The sequence below is a fragment of the Notolepis coatsorum genome (genome assembly GCF_963971535.1).
Source record: "Notolepis coatsorum genome assembly, chromosome: 12".
NCBI classification, from domain to species: Eukaryota; Metazoa; Chordata; class Actinopteri; order Aulopiformes; family Paralepididae; genus Notolepis; species Notolepis coatsorum.
In genome coordinates this window covers 29,043,996-29,056,888 of record NC_140176.1, presented here as the reverse complement: position 1 = coordinate 29,056,888, position 12,893 = coordinate 29,043,996, and the positions used below count along the sequence as shown (strand labels likewise).

Sequence of the window (12,893 nt, the reverse complement as noted above, 5' to 3'; positions counted from 1 at the left end):
GGAGTTCAAAACATTGAATCCCTATTGATTGATTGATTGATTGATTGATTGATTGAACATTTTTATCAACAGATTGCAGAATGGGTACAGTACAGCTCAATACACACAATTGTTAAGGGGATGCAGACCAGAGAAAGACTTTCATCTTGTTTACATCAGGGTCCCCCATTTTCAATTCATAATGAGTTGAAATGAATGAATACAAATCTGATCCAATCAGATAAGGATTAAAAGTTTTGAACTCCTGGGCCATGGGATAACATTACTATCCTGCATCTCATTTGGGTATAGAACCTTGTTTGAAACAAATCCCAATTATAATGCAGCACACATGACTCATGGTTTTGTGGGCAATGGAATACTCTTGATATAAACATAGGCCTAATATAAATCTATTACAAACCTTAAAGGAACAGTTATAATCACCCAGATCTCAGTTCACAGAGACCTCAGTTCACCCAGGCCTCAGTTCACCCAGGCCTCAGTTCACCCAGGCCTCAGTTCACCCAGACCTTAGTTCACCCAGACCTCAGTTCACCCAGGCCTCAGTTCACCCAGGCCTCAGTTCACCCAGACCTCAGTTCACCAAGACCTCAGTTCACCCAGGCCTCAGTTCACCCAGACCTCAGTTCACCCAGGCCTCAGTTCACCCAGGCCTCAGTTCACCCAGGCCTCAGTTCACCCAGGCCTCAGTTCACCAAGACCTCAGTTCACCCAGGCCTCAGTTCACCCAGGCCTCAGTTCACCAAGACCTCAGTTCACCCAGGCCTCAGTTCACCCAGACCTCAGTTCACCAAGACCTCAGTTCACCCAGGCCTCAGTTCACCCAGACCTCAGTTCACCCAGGCCTCAGTTCACCCAGACCTCAGTTCACCCAGGCCTCAGTTCACCCAGACCTCAGTTCACCCAGGCCTCAGTTCACCCAGACCTCAGTTCACCCAGGCCTCAGTTCACCCAGACCTTGGTTCACCAAGACCTCAGTTCACCCAGGCCTCAATTCACCCAGGCCTCAGTTCACCAAGACCTCAGTTCACCCAGACCTCAGTTCACCCAGGCCTCAGTTCACCCAGACCTCAGTTCACCCAGACCTCAGTTCACCCAGGCCATTTGTGGTCCGATTGCAGAGATGCCGGTGGGAAACTCTCTGTGTGATGCCATGATGATATTCCAGATGATAGAACAACAAGGTCCAGTTCAAGTTTCAAGTTTCTTTATTAGTTGTCATACAGAAATACAGAATACTTTTGTATGAAATGCTTCTTTCTGTTTTGCTCCTGAGAGTGTGCTAGATAAAATATATAAGTATGAAATAAGTATAAAATAGAAAGTCAAGTACATAAACAAGTGTAAAACAAAAACAATAATTTCAATATACATATATACAATATACAATGCAGAGTAGAGAAGGTAACTGAGTACAATTACAATACAATATACAGTAGTACAATGCAGAAATAAATGCAGATGAGGTACAACTTAGCTTGTGGTGCCACCTTGTGGTGGTAAGGTACAATGTGCAATGAGGTGCAGTGAGGTATGAGTTTTAGTGCAATCTCTTTGCCAATAAATATAAAGTGTGTTAAAGTGTCTAAAGTTTGTAAAGTGGGTGCTACAGTGAGTTGTTTATTTAAAGTGGGTGTGTACGTGTGGATGTGTGTGCTGTGAGTGTATTTAATGGTTTGTTACATAGTGTTATTGTCATTGAGCATCTTGATGGCCTGGGGATAGAAGCTCCTTCTAAGTCTCTCTGTGCTTGCCATGGGAAGCCCACCTCCAATTGTGCGTTCGGCTGAACGGGCCACTCTCTGTAGTCTGCAGTGCTACGGTCTTGTGCAGTGCTATTCCCAAACCAGGAGGTGATATTGCCAGTCAGGATGCTCTCTATTATGCATGAGTAGAAGTTCTTAAGGATCTTCTGACTCACGTTGAACTTCCTTAGGCGCCTAAGGAAGTAGAGGCGTTGTCTTGCCTTCTTGACTACACTATCAATGTGTGTGGTCCATGTCAAGTCCTCGGCTATGTGGACTACGAGGTACTTAAAACTGTTCACTCTCTCGACCGGTGCCCCGTCGATGCTGAGGGGGCTGTAGTCCCTGACCCCCGACCTCCTAATGTCCACAATCATCTCTTTTGTTTTGCTGACGTTCAGGGAGAGGCTGTTCTCTGACACCATCCCGCCAGAACCTCTACCTCTTCCAGGTAGGCCCTCTCATCGTTTGCAGAGATCAGGCCCACCACTACTGTGTCGTCAGCTAATTTGATGATTGTGTTGTTGTTCCGCTGTGCCACACAGTCATGTGTGTACAGCGAGTAGAGGAGGGGACCCCTATGTTGAGGGTGATGGATGAGGAGGTGCAGTTGCCTGCTCTCACCACCTGGGGTCTGCCCGTCAGGAAGTCCAAGACCCACTGGCAGAGGTCATAGTTCAAGCCCAGGTCCCTAAGCTTGGCTATGAGTTTGGAGGGGACTATGGTATTGAATGCTGAGCTGTAGTCGATGAATAGCATTCTCACATAGTTCCCCTGCCTCTTGTCCAGGTGTGATGCTGCTGTGTGCAGCACATGGGCTATGGCGTCCTCCGTGGACCTGTTGGGGCGATATGCAAATTGCAGGGGGTCCAAGTTGATGGGGAGGGAGGAACAGATGTAGCCCTTCACTAGCTTCTCAAAGCACTTCATGGCTATGGAGGTGAGAGCTACAGGGCGGTAGTCGTTGAGGCAAGCAGGCTTGTATTTTTTGGGTACAGGGATAATGGTGGACTTCTTCAGACAGGTGGGCATGACAGCTTGTTCTAAGGACAGGTTAAATATGTCAGTGAATACCGGGGCCAGTTGGTCGGCACAGAATTTTAGGACGCGGCCGGGGATACCGTCCGGTCCTGCTGCCTTCCTGATATTCACTTTCTTAAAGGTCCTCCTCACCTCATGTTCTGTTATCCTGAACACTGAGTCTCCATCGGCAGTGCCCCCCCTCCATTGCAGTGGTTTGTAGGCTGGTGTTGTTATTCACAGCCTCAAACCTCGCATAGAAGGTATTGAGATCATTTGCCAATGAGATGTCACTGTTCAGCTTGAGGGAGGTGCCTTTGTAATCTGTCATCGTTCTGAGGCCCTGCCACATACCTCTAGAGTCAGCCTGTTCAAACTGAGTTCAACCTTATCTCTGTAGCGCCGTTTTGCCTCTATTACTGTCCTCCTTACGTTGTATCCCGCCGCCTTGTGTTCATTCATGTTGCCTGTCACAAGCCCGGCGTTGTAGGCTGAGGTGCGCGCTTTCAGAGCCTCACGGACGGATTTGTATACCCAGGGCTTTTGGTTTGGGTAAACTCTAATTGTGGTAGAGGGAATTGTTTCTTCTACCAAAGTACAAACAAAGTCTAGCACTGTTTCAGTGTAGTCATTAATATTGTCTGTGTTGTCGCGGAACACATCCCAGTCTGCACATTCAAGTGCAGCCTGGAGTGTTTCCTCTGATTCCACAGTCCAACGCTTAACCTCTCGCGTTACTACAGGGACACGCTTGAGACTTTGATTATACTGGGGTAGAAGAAAGATGGCGTCATGATCTGATTTGCCGAAGGCGCTAGCAGCCTGAGACTTGTACCCGTTCTTAAATTGCGAGTAGCAATGGTCTAAAATATTCCCACCTCTGGTCGAACAAGTCACATGCTGATCGAAATTTGGCAACACTTTTCTCAGATTAGCGCTATTAAAATCACCCGCAACAACAATAGCAGCGTCAACGTCCAGGTTGCAAATAACCTAAATTACCCTTTAAATCCCCATTCCAGGTGCGGCCAACTGTGTCACGGGCCAGAAGAAGAACCTCCTGGCGTTGGCTAAGACCTGGTACAACCAGTTCTCCATCACCGCCCTGAGGCTGATGCAGGCCAACAAGGCTGTCTGCGGCTTCCACCTGGGCTACATCAACGACCAGCAGCTGGTGCTCCAGACCATGAGCACCCTCCTGGAGCTCTACGAGCAGGGGAAGATCAAGCCCTGCATAGACTCCACCTATCACTTTGATGAGGTTAGTGTAGGGGGGGGATTCCTACATTCCTCACCCCAAAAGTCAGCGGAGACTAGAGTCATATACCGGTAATCTTATTTTGAACACAACTTTATTAACACATAGAGTCATGGAGAGTGTTTTCCATATGCAGAAGGAAAAAGATCTGCCAATAGGTGTGGTAATTTCATATTTATTGTACAACCAAAACAAACTCACAAAGTTAGTCATAAAAGAGGATGAACATCCAAGTAGACACATCTGCTCCCACTTTGCTCGTCCATATCCTGAGGCGACCTGTAATCCAACTCCTGTTCTCTAAAGTTCTTATTAGCTCATAATTATGGATTGAAGGGGGTTGGGACATTGTGACTCAGTCTCAACCCCTCTTCCCCACCCACAATGAGCTAGTTCATTTAAGGACACTGTCTTATCCCTGACCTCTCTTACTCCCACCAGAAGTTCTTGTTGTCCTCTCAGACCTTGTTATTGAGAGAACTCTTCCGTCTAACACAGTATATCTAAAACAGTTATTAACCTCAACTCCAACATTTTGGGAAATTAGCTTATTTAACATCTTCCCTGGAGTTAGACAAGAAGATACATACCTTTTTTGTCTCTGTGCGTGCATTTAGCTTTGGGAACAGTCGCTCTGTTAGCGTAGCTTAGCTTCATCACTGGAAGTGGGGGAGATCCGGAGCCTGACGTTCCCTTACACTGTATACAGTCACGAAATACACTCCAAATACAACTCCATTCATTCATTCAAAGTCAGCTTTATTGTCACCTCTCGTAATGGACAAGACATACAGAGAGATTAAATTGCGTTTCCCCCTTCCCACAGTGTATATAGACTATATACATGTAGACAGTAGCTAAAGAATTAATATCAGTGAATGTAAATATAGAGGTAAACTAGTTTGTTAGTTTGCCCCATGCATCATGATGATTATAATAGTCACTTACTCAATAGACAACTCTCCGTTATGTCCACTCGGCACCGGGCGTTTTTTCCAATTTATTTTCGGAACATGGAAAAAAGTTGCAACCACTTCTGGATGGGTTAGCGCTGAGAAATGTTCCTTGCTTGTTACACAGTCTCGTTGTGCACTGTCCTCTTCATCCGATATATGAAGCCTTCCGATCATTGATGGCAGCACAGAGTCCCATTCATTACAGCAGAAGCACTCTATTTCTGTCGGCATAGGTTGGCATAATCCACATTTGCACCACCAATCCGTGTCGGTTCTGACTCTCCCCTCGGCCCCAAGCTGTTCTGCTTCATCCTCGCGTCTCGCCCCCGGTCAGCTTCCAAAACACGTACTTCTTCCTCTGTGTATTCGGGTTCAAAAAGGTAAGCTTCTGGATCTTTGTTTGTCCCGAAGTATTCATCATCCTCTGAGGATTCTTCTCTTTCAAAGTCGGACATGATTAGCAGCAGTCAAGTAAGTATGTCGCTAAGCTACTAGTCACATTGGTAAACACTGGCCGAGTGCGAGTCTCAGTGCCCGCCCCCCTCGACGTTAGCAGGTAGCACTGAAATCACTGCGCCCAGAGGAGTGGTTAGGCAAAAAATTGTTCAGAGTATATTTGCTTATAAAACGTAATTGTCTAATTCAATTATTTTTTATTTCTCCACGTGGTGAATACACAGGTCACAACATGTTTACATGAACGTTTTGGAGTTGTATTTGGAGTGTATTTCGTGACTGTATACAGTGTAAGGGAACGTCAGGCTCCGGATCTCCCCCACTTCCAGTGATGAAGCTAGGCTACGCTAACGGAGCGACTGTTCCCAAAGCTAAATGCACGCACAGAGACAAAAAAGGTATGTATCTTCTTGTCTAACTCCAGGGAAGATGTTAAATAAGCTAATTTCCCAAAATGTTGGAGTTTTCCTTTAAGCCCTAGCCATATTTTCTGAAAATTCGCCTAAAATACATACCTAAGTAAATGGAAGATTTCTCCACTTCTACAAGGTCCATTTGCATGTTCTTGGTATCTAGGGACATATATGGATCTCAGGGAATGGATTCCCAGTGTCAGAAATATTGTGTATGTTACTAGGCTTGAGTAAATTGTAATGAACCAAAGGAGAATATCAATTTTCTTTCCTTTTCTTTTTTCATCTCTTTCATTCAGCACCTTCTTGATATAAAGGGCAGATGATTTACAGGGTTTTTTGTAGATACAGTACTGAATTTTTCCATCCGGACACATGCAATTTTAAATATGAATATAGAATTACCTTATTATGGCCAGGTCACACATCTATGGATCGGGCCAAATCTTCTCTTTCCAATGGCAGAGTTCAATCTGGATTTAGTACCACCAGGCGCCCCTGACAGGGCAGCAAAAACTGTAAATGAAATCTACTGTACAGTTACTTTTTTATCATGTAAATTGCTCCGCCATTTTCCATCAGATTGCAACGCGGGAAAAAGCTTCACGTTGGAAGTCAGATGATTGGGGCTGGTGTGAGCTGAGAAGTGTAATTTTATGAAATTCCATCGAAAGCCCAGGGTCTCTTCTCTCAAAAGACTACACTCAAGTTAGGTTGCGCCAAGTCCTCACGTCAATATGCGCCTTTTTTGATGCACTGAGATTTCTATAAACTCATATTTCACTAATAACACTTTCATTGGTAAACAAACGTAGTGCTGAAAATATACACTTTGACTGCTGTTTTGACAGGGTTAGGGTCTTTACTCTTGGCTGCATTTGAAAAAGAAACGCAGCATTATGATGTTGTCCCAGCTTGTCAGCATGCCTGTCAAGGATATTGAAGTGGTGGTGACGGATAGGCTTCTGGTCCAGAACCTTCAGAGCCTGTTTGTACACAGATTGAATGGGCACTATAGAGTTACACAAATAGAACATCTTACAGTTTCTCCTCAGAAGCTCTTCAGGGCTGAAAACACGTCTGCAGAGGACCACACTGGTTTGGGCAGCTCTCGTAAATGTCGAAATGATGTGTTTAAATAACGTCCCTGCTTTGGTGGCGGTGAACTTGTTTGGATGTTTGATAGGCTAAATAAATATTAACTCGACACATTCTTGTGGCGCCTCAAGTGGACAGAGAGAGGCAGGAAGTGTGTGTCCTCTGCATGCAAAGAGTCAAGTCATTGCCTTAAAATAAACAACCTCCACTTCTGGGATTAAGCATTAGGGTTTCCATGGCAAGCGCTTCAGTTGGTTGGGAGTAGGGGGAGGGACTTGGAAGAGTCAGGCCTTGGGTGTTGGAACCAGGAGTTACTACAGACGGATTCAACTTGACAACAGAAATATTCTGAATGGACCAAAGTTGATTTCCTGTTGCAGCGTTTGCTAATATCAAAACAGTTGTTGCATTTTGGTACACATAAACTACACACCTGCACATAGCCTGGTACAACAGCTACATAAACTACACACCTGCACATAGCCTGGTACAACAGCTACATAAACTACACACCTGAACATAGCCTGGTACAACAGACACATAAACTACACACGTGAACATATCCTGGTACAACAGACACATAAACTACACACCTGAACATAGCCTGGTACAACAGACACATAAACTACACACCTGAACATAGCCTGGTACAACAGACACATAAACTACACACCTGAACACAGCCTGTTACAACAGACACATAAACTACACACCTGAACATAGCCTGGTACAACAGACACATAAACTACACACCTGCACATAGCCTGGTACAACAGACACATAAACTACACAGCCTGTTACAACAGACACATAAACTACACACCTGAACACAGCCTGTTACAACAGACACATAAACTACACACCTGAACATTGCCTGGTACAACAGACACATAAACTACACACCTGAACACAGCCTGTTACAACAGACACATAAACTACACACCTGAACATAGCCTGGTACAACAGACACATAAACTACACACCTGAACACAGCCTGTTACAACAGACACATAAACTACACACCTGAACACAGCCTGTTACAACAGACACATAAACTACACACCTGAACACAGCCTGTTACAACAGACACATAAACTACACACCTGAACATAGCCTGGTACAACAGACACATAAACTACACACCTGAACATAGCCTGTTACAACAGACACATAAACTACACACCTGAACATAGCCTGGTACAACAGACACATAAACTACACACCTGAACACAGCCTGTTACAACAGACACATAAACTACACACCTGCACATAGCCTGGTACAACAGACACATAAACTACACAGCCTGGTACAACAGACACATAAACTACACACCTGAACACAGCCTGTTACAACAGCTACATAAACTACACACCTGAACATAGCCTGTTACAACAGACAGATAAACTACTCTTCATCATCTCTTCGTCACAACCCCTCACCTCCTCTTCATCACGACCCCTCACCTCTTCATCACGACCAATCATCTCCTCTTCATGATCTCCTCCTCACCACAACCCCTCATCTCCTCTTCATCACGACCCCTCATCTTCTCTCCATGAGAGTCTCGTTCGCCCCATCAGACGAGGTAGTCCTCAGCAGCAGTTGCTAGGTGACGAGTCGCCGTTGCCGTGGCATCAGTCGCCAGGGGGGATGTTTGTTTTGGTTGCCGTGGGGATGTCTGAGCAGAGAGCAGAGGTAGAGATAGATAGGAGTCATGGGAGACAGGAGATTCGGATGACTCCCCACTGTAGCTTTCTCTCACATGTAGATTCTTATATACTTATTGCATCGGGTTAAAGGGTTAAAGGAGAACACCACACAATGGTTAAAGGAGAACACCACACAAGGGTTAAAGGAGAACACACACAGGTTAAAGGAGAACACCACACAGGTTAAAGGAGAACACCACACAAGGGTTAAAGGAGAACACCACACAAGGGTGAAAGGAGAAAACCACACAAGGGTTTAAAGGAGAACACCACACACAGGTTAAAAGAGAACACCACACAGGGGTTAAAGGAGAACACCACACAAGGCTTGAGGAAGACCTGTCTCGTCTGTTTCTCCTCAGGTGACTGATGCCATGAGGCGAATGCAGGAGCGCCACAACATCGGGAAGATCATCCTTCTCCCAGAGCCCAAGGAGGAGGTCAAGCCTGAACCCGTCCCTGAGCCAGAAGGTCAAGAGGTCAGTGCAGAGGCTACCGTCGCTGAAGAGAAGAAGGAAGAAGAACCCAAAGCGGGTGAAGAGGCTGTGGCTCAGGACTGAGTCCTACGTAGTACTAAGACTGTACTACAGTGTGAACGGTGTATCTTCAAGCACTTCCATGGCGGTCTTCTCTCCTGCCCAGGAAGACGAGAGAGACAACATGCCCAGCTTCCTTCTGCTTTCATTTGCCAGTGTTTCCTAGAATACATCAGATGATTTGTAGTGTAATATGTTTGTTGTATATTCTTAGCAGTGTTGGGCAGTAACGCGTTACTTAGTAATGAGTAAAGTAAGGCTTTACAATTTCCCAAATAGTACTTATATTACAGTTACTAATCAAAGTAACGCTGCGTTACTGCCAGTGTTGTAGTCTCGAGTCCCCAGTGTTTGAGTCCGAGTCCAAGTCTGAGTCACCAAAGAAGAGCCTGAGTCGAGTCCCCATTACTCTAGTCCGAGTTAGAGTCCAAGTCATCAAGGTTGAGTCCACTTCACTCTGGGAGTCAAAGAGCTGACATATAAATAAAAAAAGGTCTACATTAAACATAAATGACAAAGCGCACAATTCGATTTTGCACACATTAATTTAGTTTGACAGTTATTGAGAGTAAAAGAGTTTGAATATGGCCACCAGTGATGTCATCTGGGACATTGAATCCTTGTGTTGTGTTAATTACAGTTATTTTTTCATCTACATCATTTCATGGAGCTGTAATTAACACAACACAAGGATTCAATGTCCCCGATGACCATATTCTGATAACTGTATCGCTGCCTAACTCATAACTGTTCAGACACGCTTAATATCCGGTTATTTGTGATACTATGTAAACATGCAATTCAAAGTTGTTATAATGTTTTCTTTATAACTAATTTGGAGGCCAGTTTTTGTTGTGTAATAATCAGAGCTGTGTGTCAGGCTGTGTGACGTCCAGGCGTAGAGGCAGCTCTGTGTAGAAGTATGGTCCTAATCAACTAACATGATTTTTGCTGATAAAACATATATATTTTTTTTCATTATTACTTATTGTTGGAAGGTTTTAGGCATATATATAATATATATAAAGTCTTCACAGATATGTTTTCACAAGAGTATTCACATATGTTTTCACAAGAGTATTCACAGATGTTTTCATAAGAGTATTCACGTTTTCATAAGAGTATTCACATGTGTTTTAAAAAGAGTATTAACATATGTTTTAATAAGAGTATTCACAGATATGTTTTAATAAGAGTATTCACATATATGTTTTCATAAGAGTATTCAGATATGTTTTCACAAGAGTATTCACATATATGTTTTCATAAGAGTATTCACAAATATGTTTTAAGTGTATTCATAGATATGTTTTCATAAGAGTATTCACAGATATGTTTTCATAAGAGTATTCACAGATATGTTTTAAGAGTATTCACAGATATGTTTTAAGAGTATTCATAGATATATTTTAAGAGTATTCATAAGCCCCTTTCAGACCTGCACTGGGGACATGTGCTGAGGGTGCAGGTATTGCCATGGAGTCGGACATGTCTTTTCGGACATCATGCAGTTATCCGTGGCAGACGTGTTTGGACATATGGACATACTGCGCTTGGTTTGGACAGCCGAGCAAAGTCGTCAGCATATGATCTTGACTTGATATTTAAAAAGTCTCCTGTTCCAAAGCATTATTGAGCAAAAGCTGACCTACAAATTATGACCACTTAACCGCGGCATACAGGCTAAAACACTGCAAGAAGCACACGTTTAATATACATGTACGACTTGCAGTCTCTGAGGCGTGCACCTCCACTTTTATTGGGCACACCTTGCACACTCACTGAAATCTTGATGAGACAAATGCCTTGTGTGTCTTGTCGTTGGTTGGGAATGAAATTGAAGAGAATGAAGATAACAGATTTGGAACATGGTTCGTCTATCTATACACAACATGGTTGTGTATGGAACATGGTTAGTCTATATTAATCAACATTGTTGTGTTTGGAACATGGTTAGTCTATATTAATCAACATTGTTGTGTTTGGAACATGGTTAGTCTATATTAATCAACATTGTTGTGTATGGAACATGGTTAGTCTATATTAATCAACATTGTTGTGTATGGAACATGGTTAGTTTATATTAATCAACATTGTTGTGTATGGAACATGGTTAGTCTATTGTAATTACGTAGACTCACAACTAGGGTGCTGGGAGGGTGAACTCTTGTACGGAATAATTTTAATGTTTGCGTTCGGTTGAGGCCAGGAGTCCAGTGCGTTTCTGAAAGAGGCTTTAGACGTGTTTTCTTCTGTTTCTCATCAATTTCCAAAATATTTAATTAATTTACAGCACAACAATGTGGGAAATGTATTGTACAGATTTGCTGATTAAACAGACTAATTAGTCAAGAAAACCCTTTGACTATCATTCCACTTTGAATTTACTTCAGCTGCCGTATGTTTGACCCCAAATACTGGTCTTGCATGTTGTTTGGAACAGCAGTGATCAAGCAGCATGCTAAGGTCCCTAGGCTCTCAGGGTCCAATGTTCTCAGATCCATAGGCCATACCAAGACTAACCCTAACCCTAAATAACATTTCAGACTGACACACCCATACCAAGACTAACCCTAAATAACATTTCAGACTGACACATCCATACCAAGACTAACCCTAAATAACATTTCAGACTGACACGTCCCTACCAAGACTAACCCTAAATAACATTTCAGACTGACACATCCATACCAAGACTAACCCTAAATAACATTTCAGACTGACACATCCCTACCAAGACTAACCCTAAATAACATTTCAGACTGACACATCCCTACCAAGACTAACCCTAAATAACATTTCAGACTGACACATCCATACAAAGACTAACCCTAAATAACATTTAAGACTGACACATCCCTACCAAGACTAACCCTAAATAACATTTAAGACTGACACATCCGTACCAAGACTAACCCTAAATAACATTTCAGACTGACACATCCATACAAAGACTAACCTTAAACCCAATTTGTTATTGCCATATCGAGAACAAAAAAGGTTTGTTTGGCTTTGAAAAAAACCTTTACTATGGCATTTTGTTCAGTGTTGTGGTCAGAAGTGTGGGAAAGAATCATATAAATGATCAGTAAACTTTTAAAAAGTATATGGTGTAAAGTAATATGTATAAACAATTAAATTTAAAATAAAGACTGTAATTGAATTAGATAATTTTACATATCTCAACATTAGGACCCATGTTGAACAAAAGTAGTGTGTGTAGATGTGTAATATGTATATATTTATCAAGAATAATATGACAAATTTCTACATACATTTGACATTGACATTGACATTACATTTTTAAATGCCCGTAGTAGCAGAAACACCCATGTAAGAGACGTTATGTAAGAGACCAACGGACATTTTGACAGTTACCAAGCAACCAAGCAAACTTTCCGCCTTCAAGTCAACTCGACTACAATCACAAAAAGAGTGAGAATTCTGGACTTCCTTCCTTTGCCTTGTCAAACACTCCTGAATTATTTAATTCCAGACAATGTTCTGACCTTGAGTTAATAGCACTTGGAGCAGAATTTCAGAGGCAGCAGGCTTCTGCTCTTATCATTTCCCCAGAGGAAACTGTATCCCTGGAACAGCATTGGAGGTAAATTATGTGTTTGTCTGTGGTGGCCTGCCCTCCCACCACATTTACACCACAAGCAAGCATCTTCTATTGATTGATTGATTGAAAGCTT

At 43.0% G+C, this 12,893-nt stretch overlaps 1 protein-coding gene across 1 annotated transcript in view; it reads left to right on the top strand.

Moving 5' to 3' along the window:
• LOC311238085 (synaptic vesicle membrane protein VAT-1 homolog) overlaps positions 1–11,546 on the top strand; it is a 46,837-nt gene extending 35,291 nt beyond the window's left edge. Inside the window, exons 5-6 of the mRNA XM_084326058.1 lie at positions 3,791–4,029; positions 9,022–11,546. Coding sequence (XP_084182184.1) covers positions 3,791–4,029; positions 9,022–9,219 — 437 coding nt within the window. The 3' untranslated portion in view covers positions 9,220–11,546. The remainder of the gene's footprint in view (positions 1–3,790; positions 4,030–9,021) is intronic.
• The last annotated feature ends 1,347 nt before the right edge of the window (positions 11,547–12,893 follow it).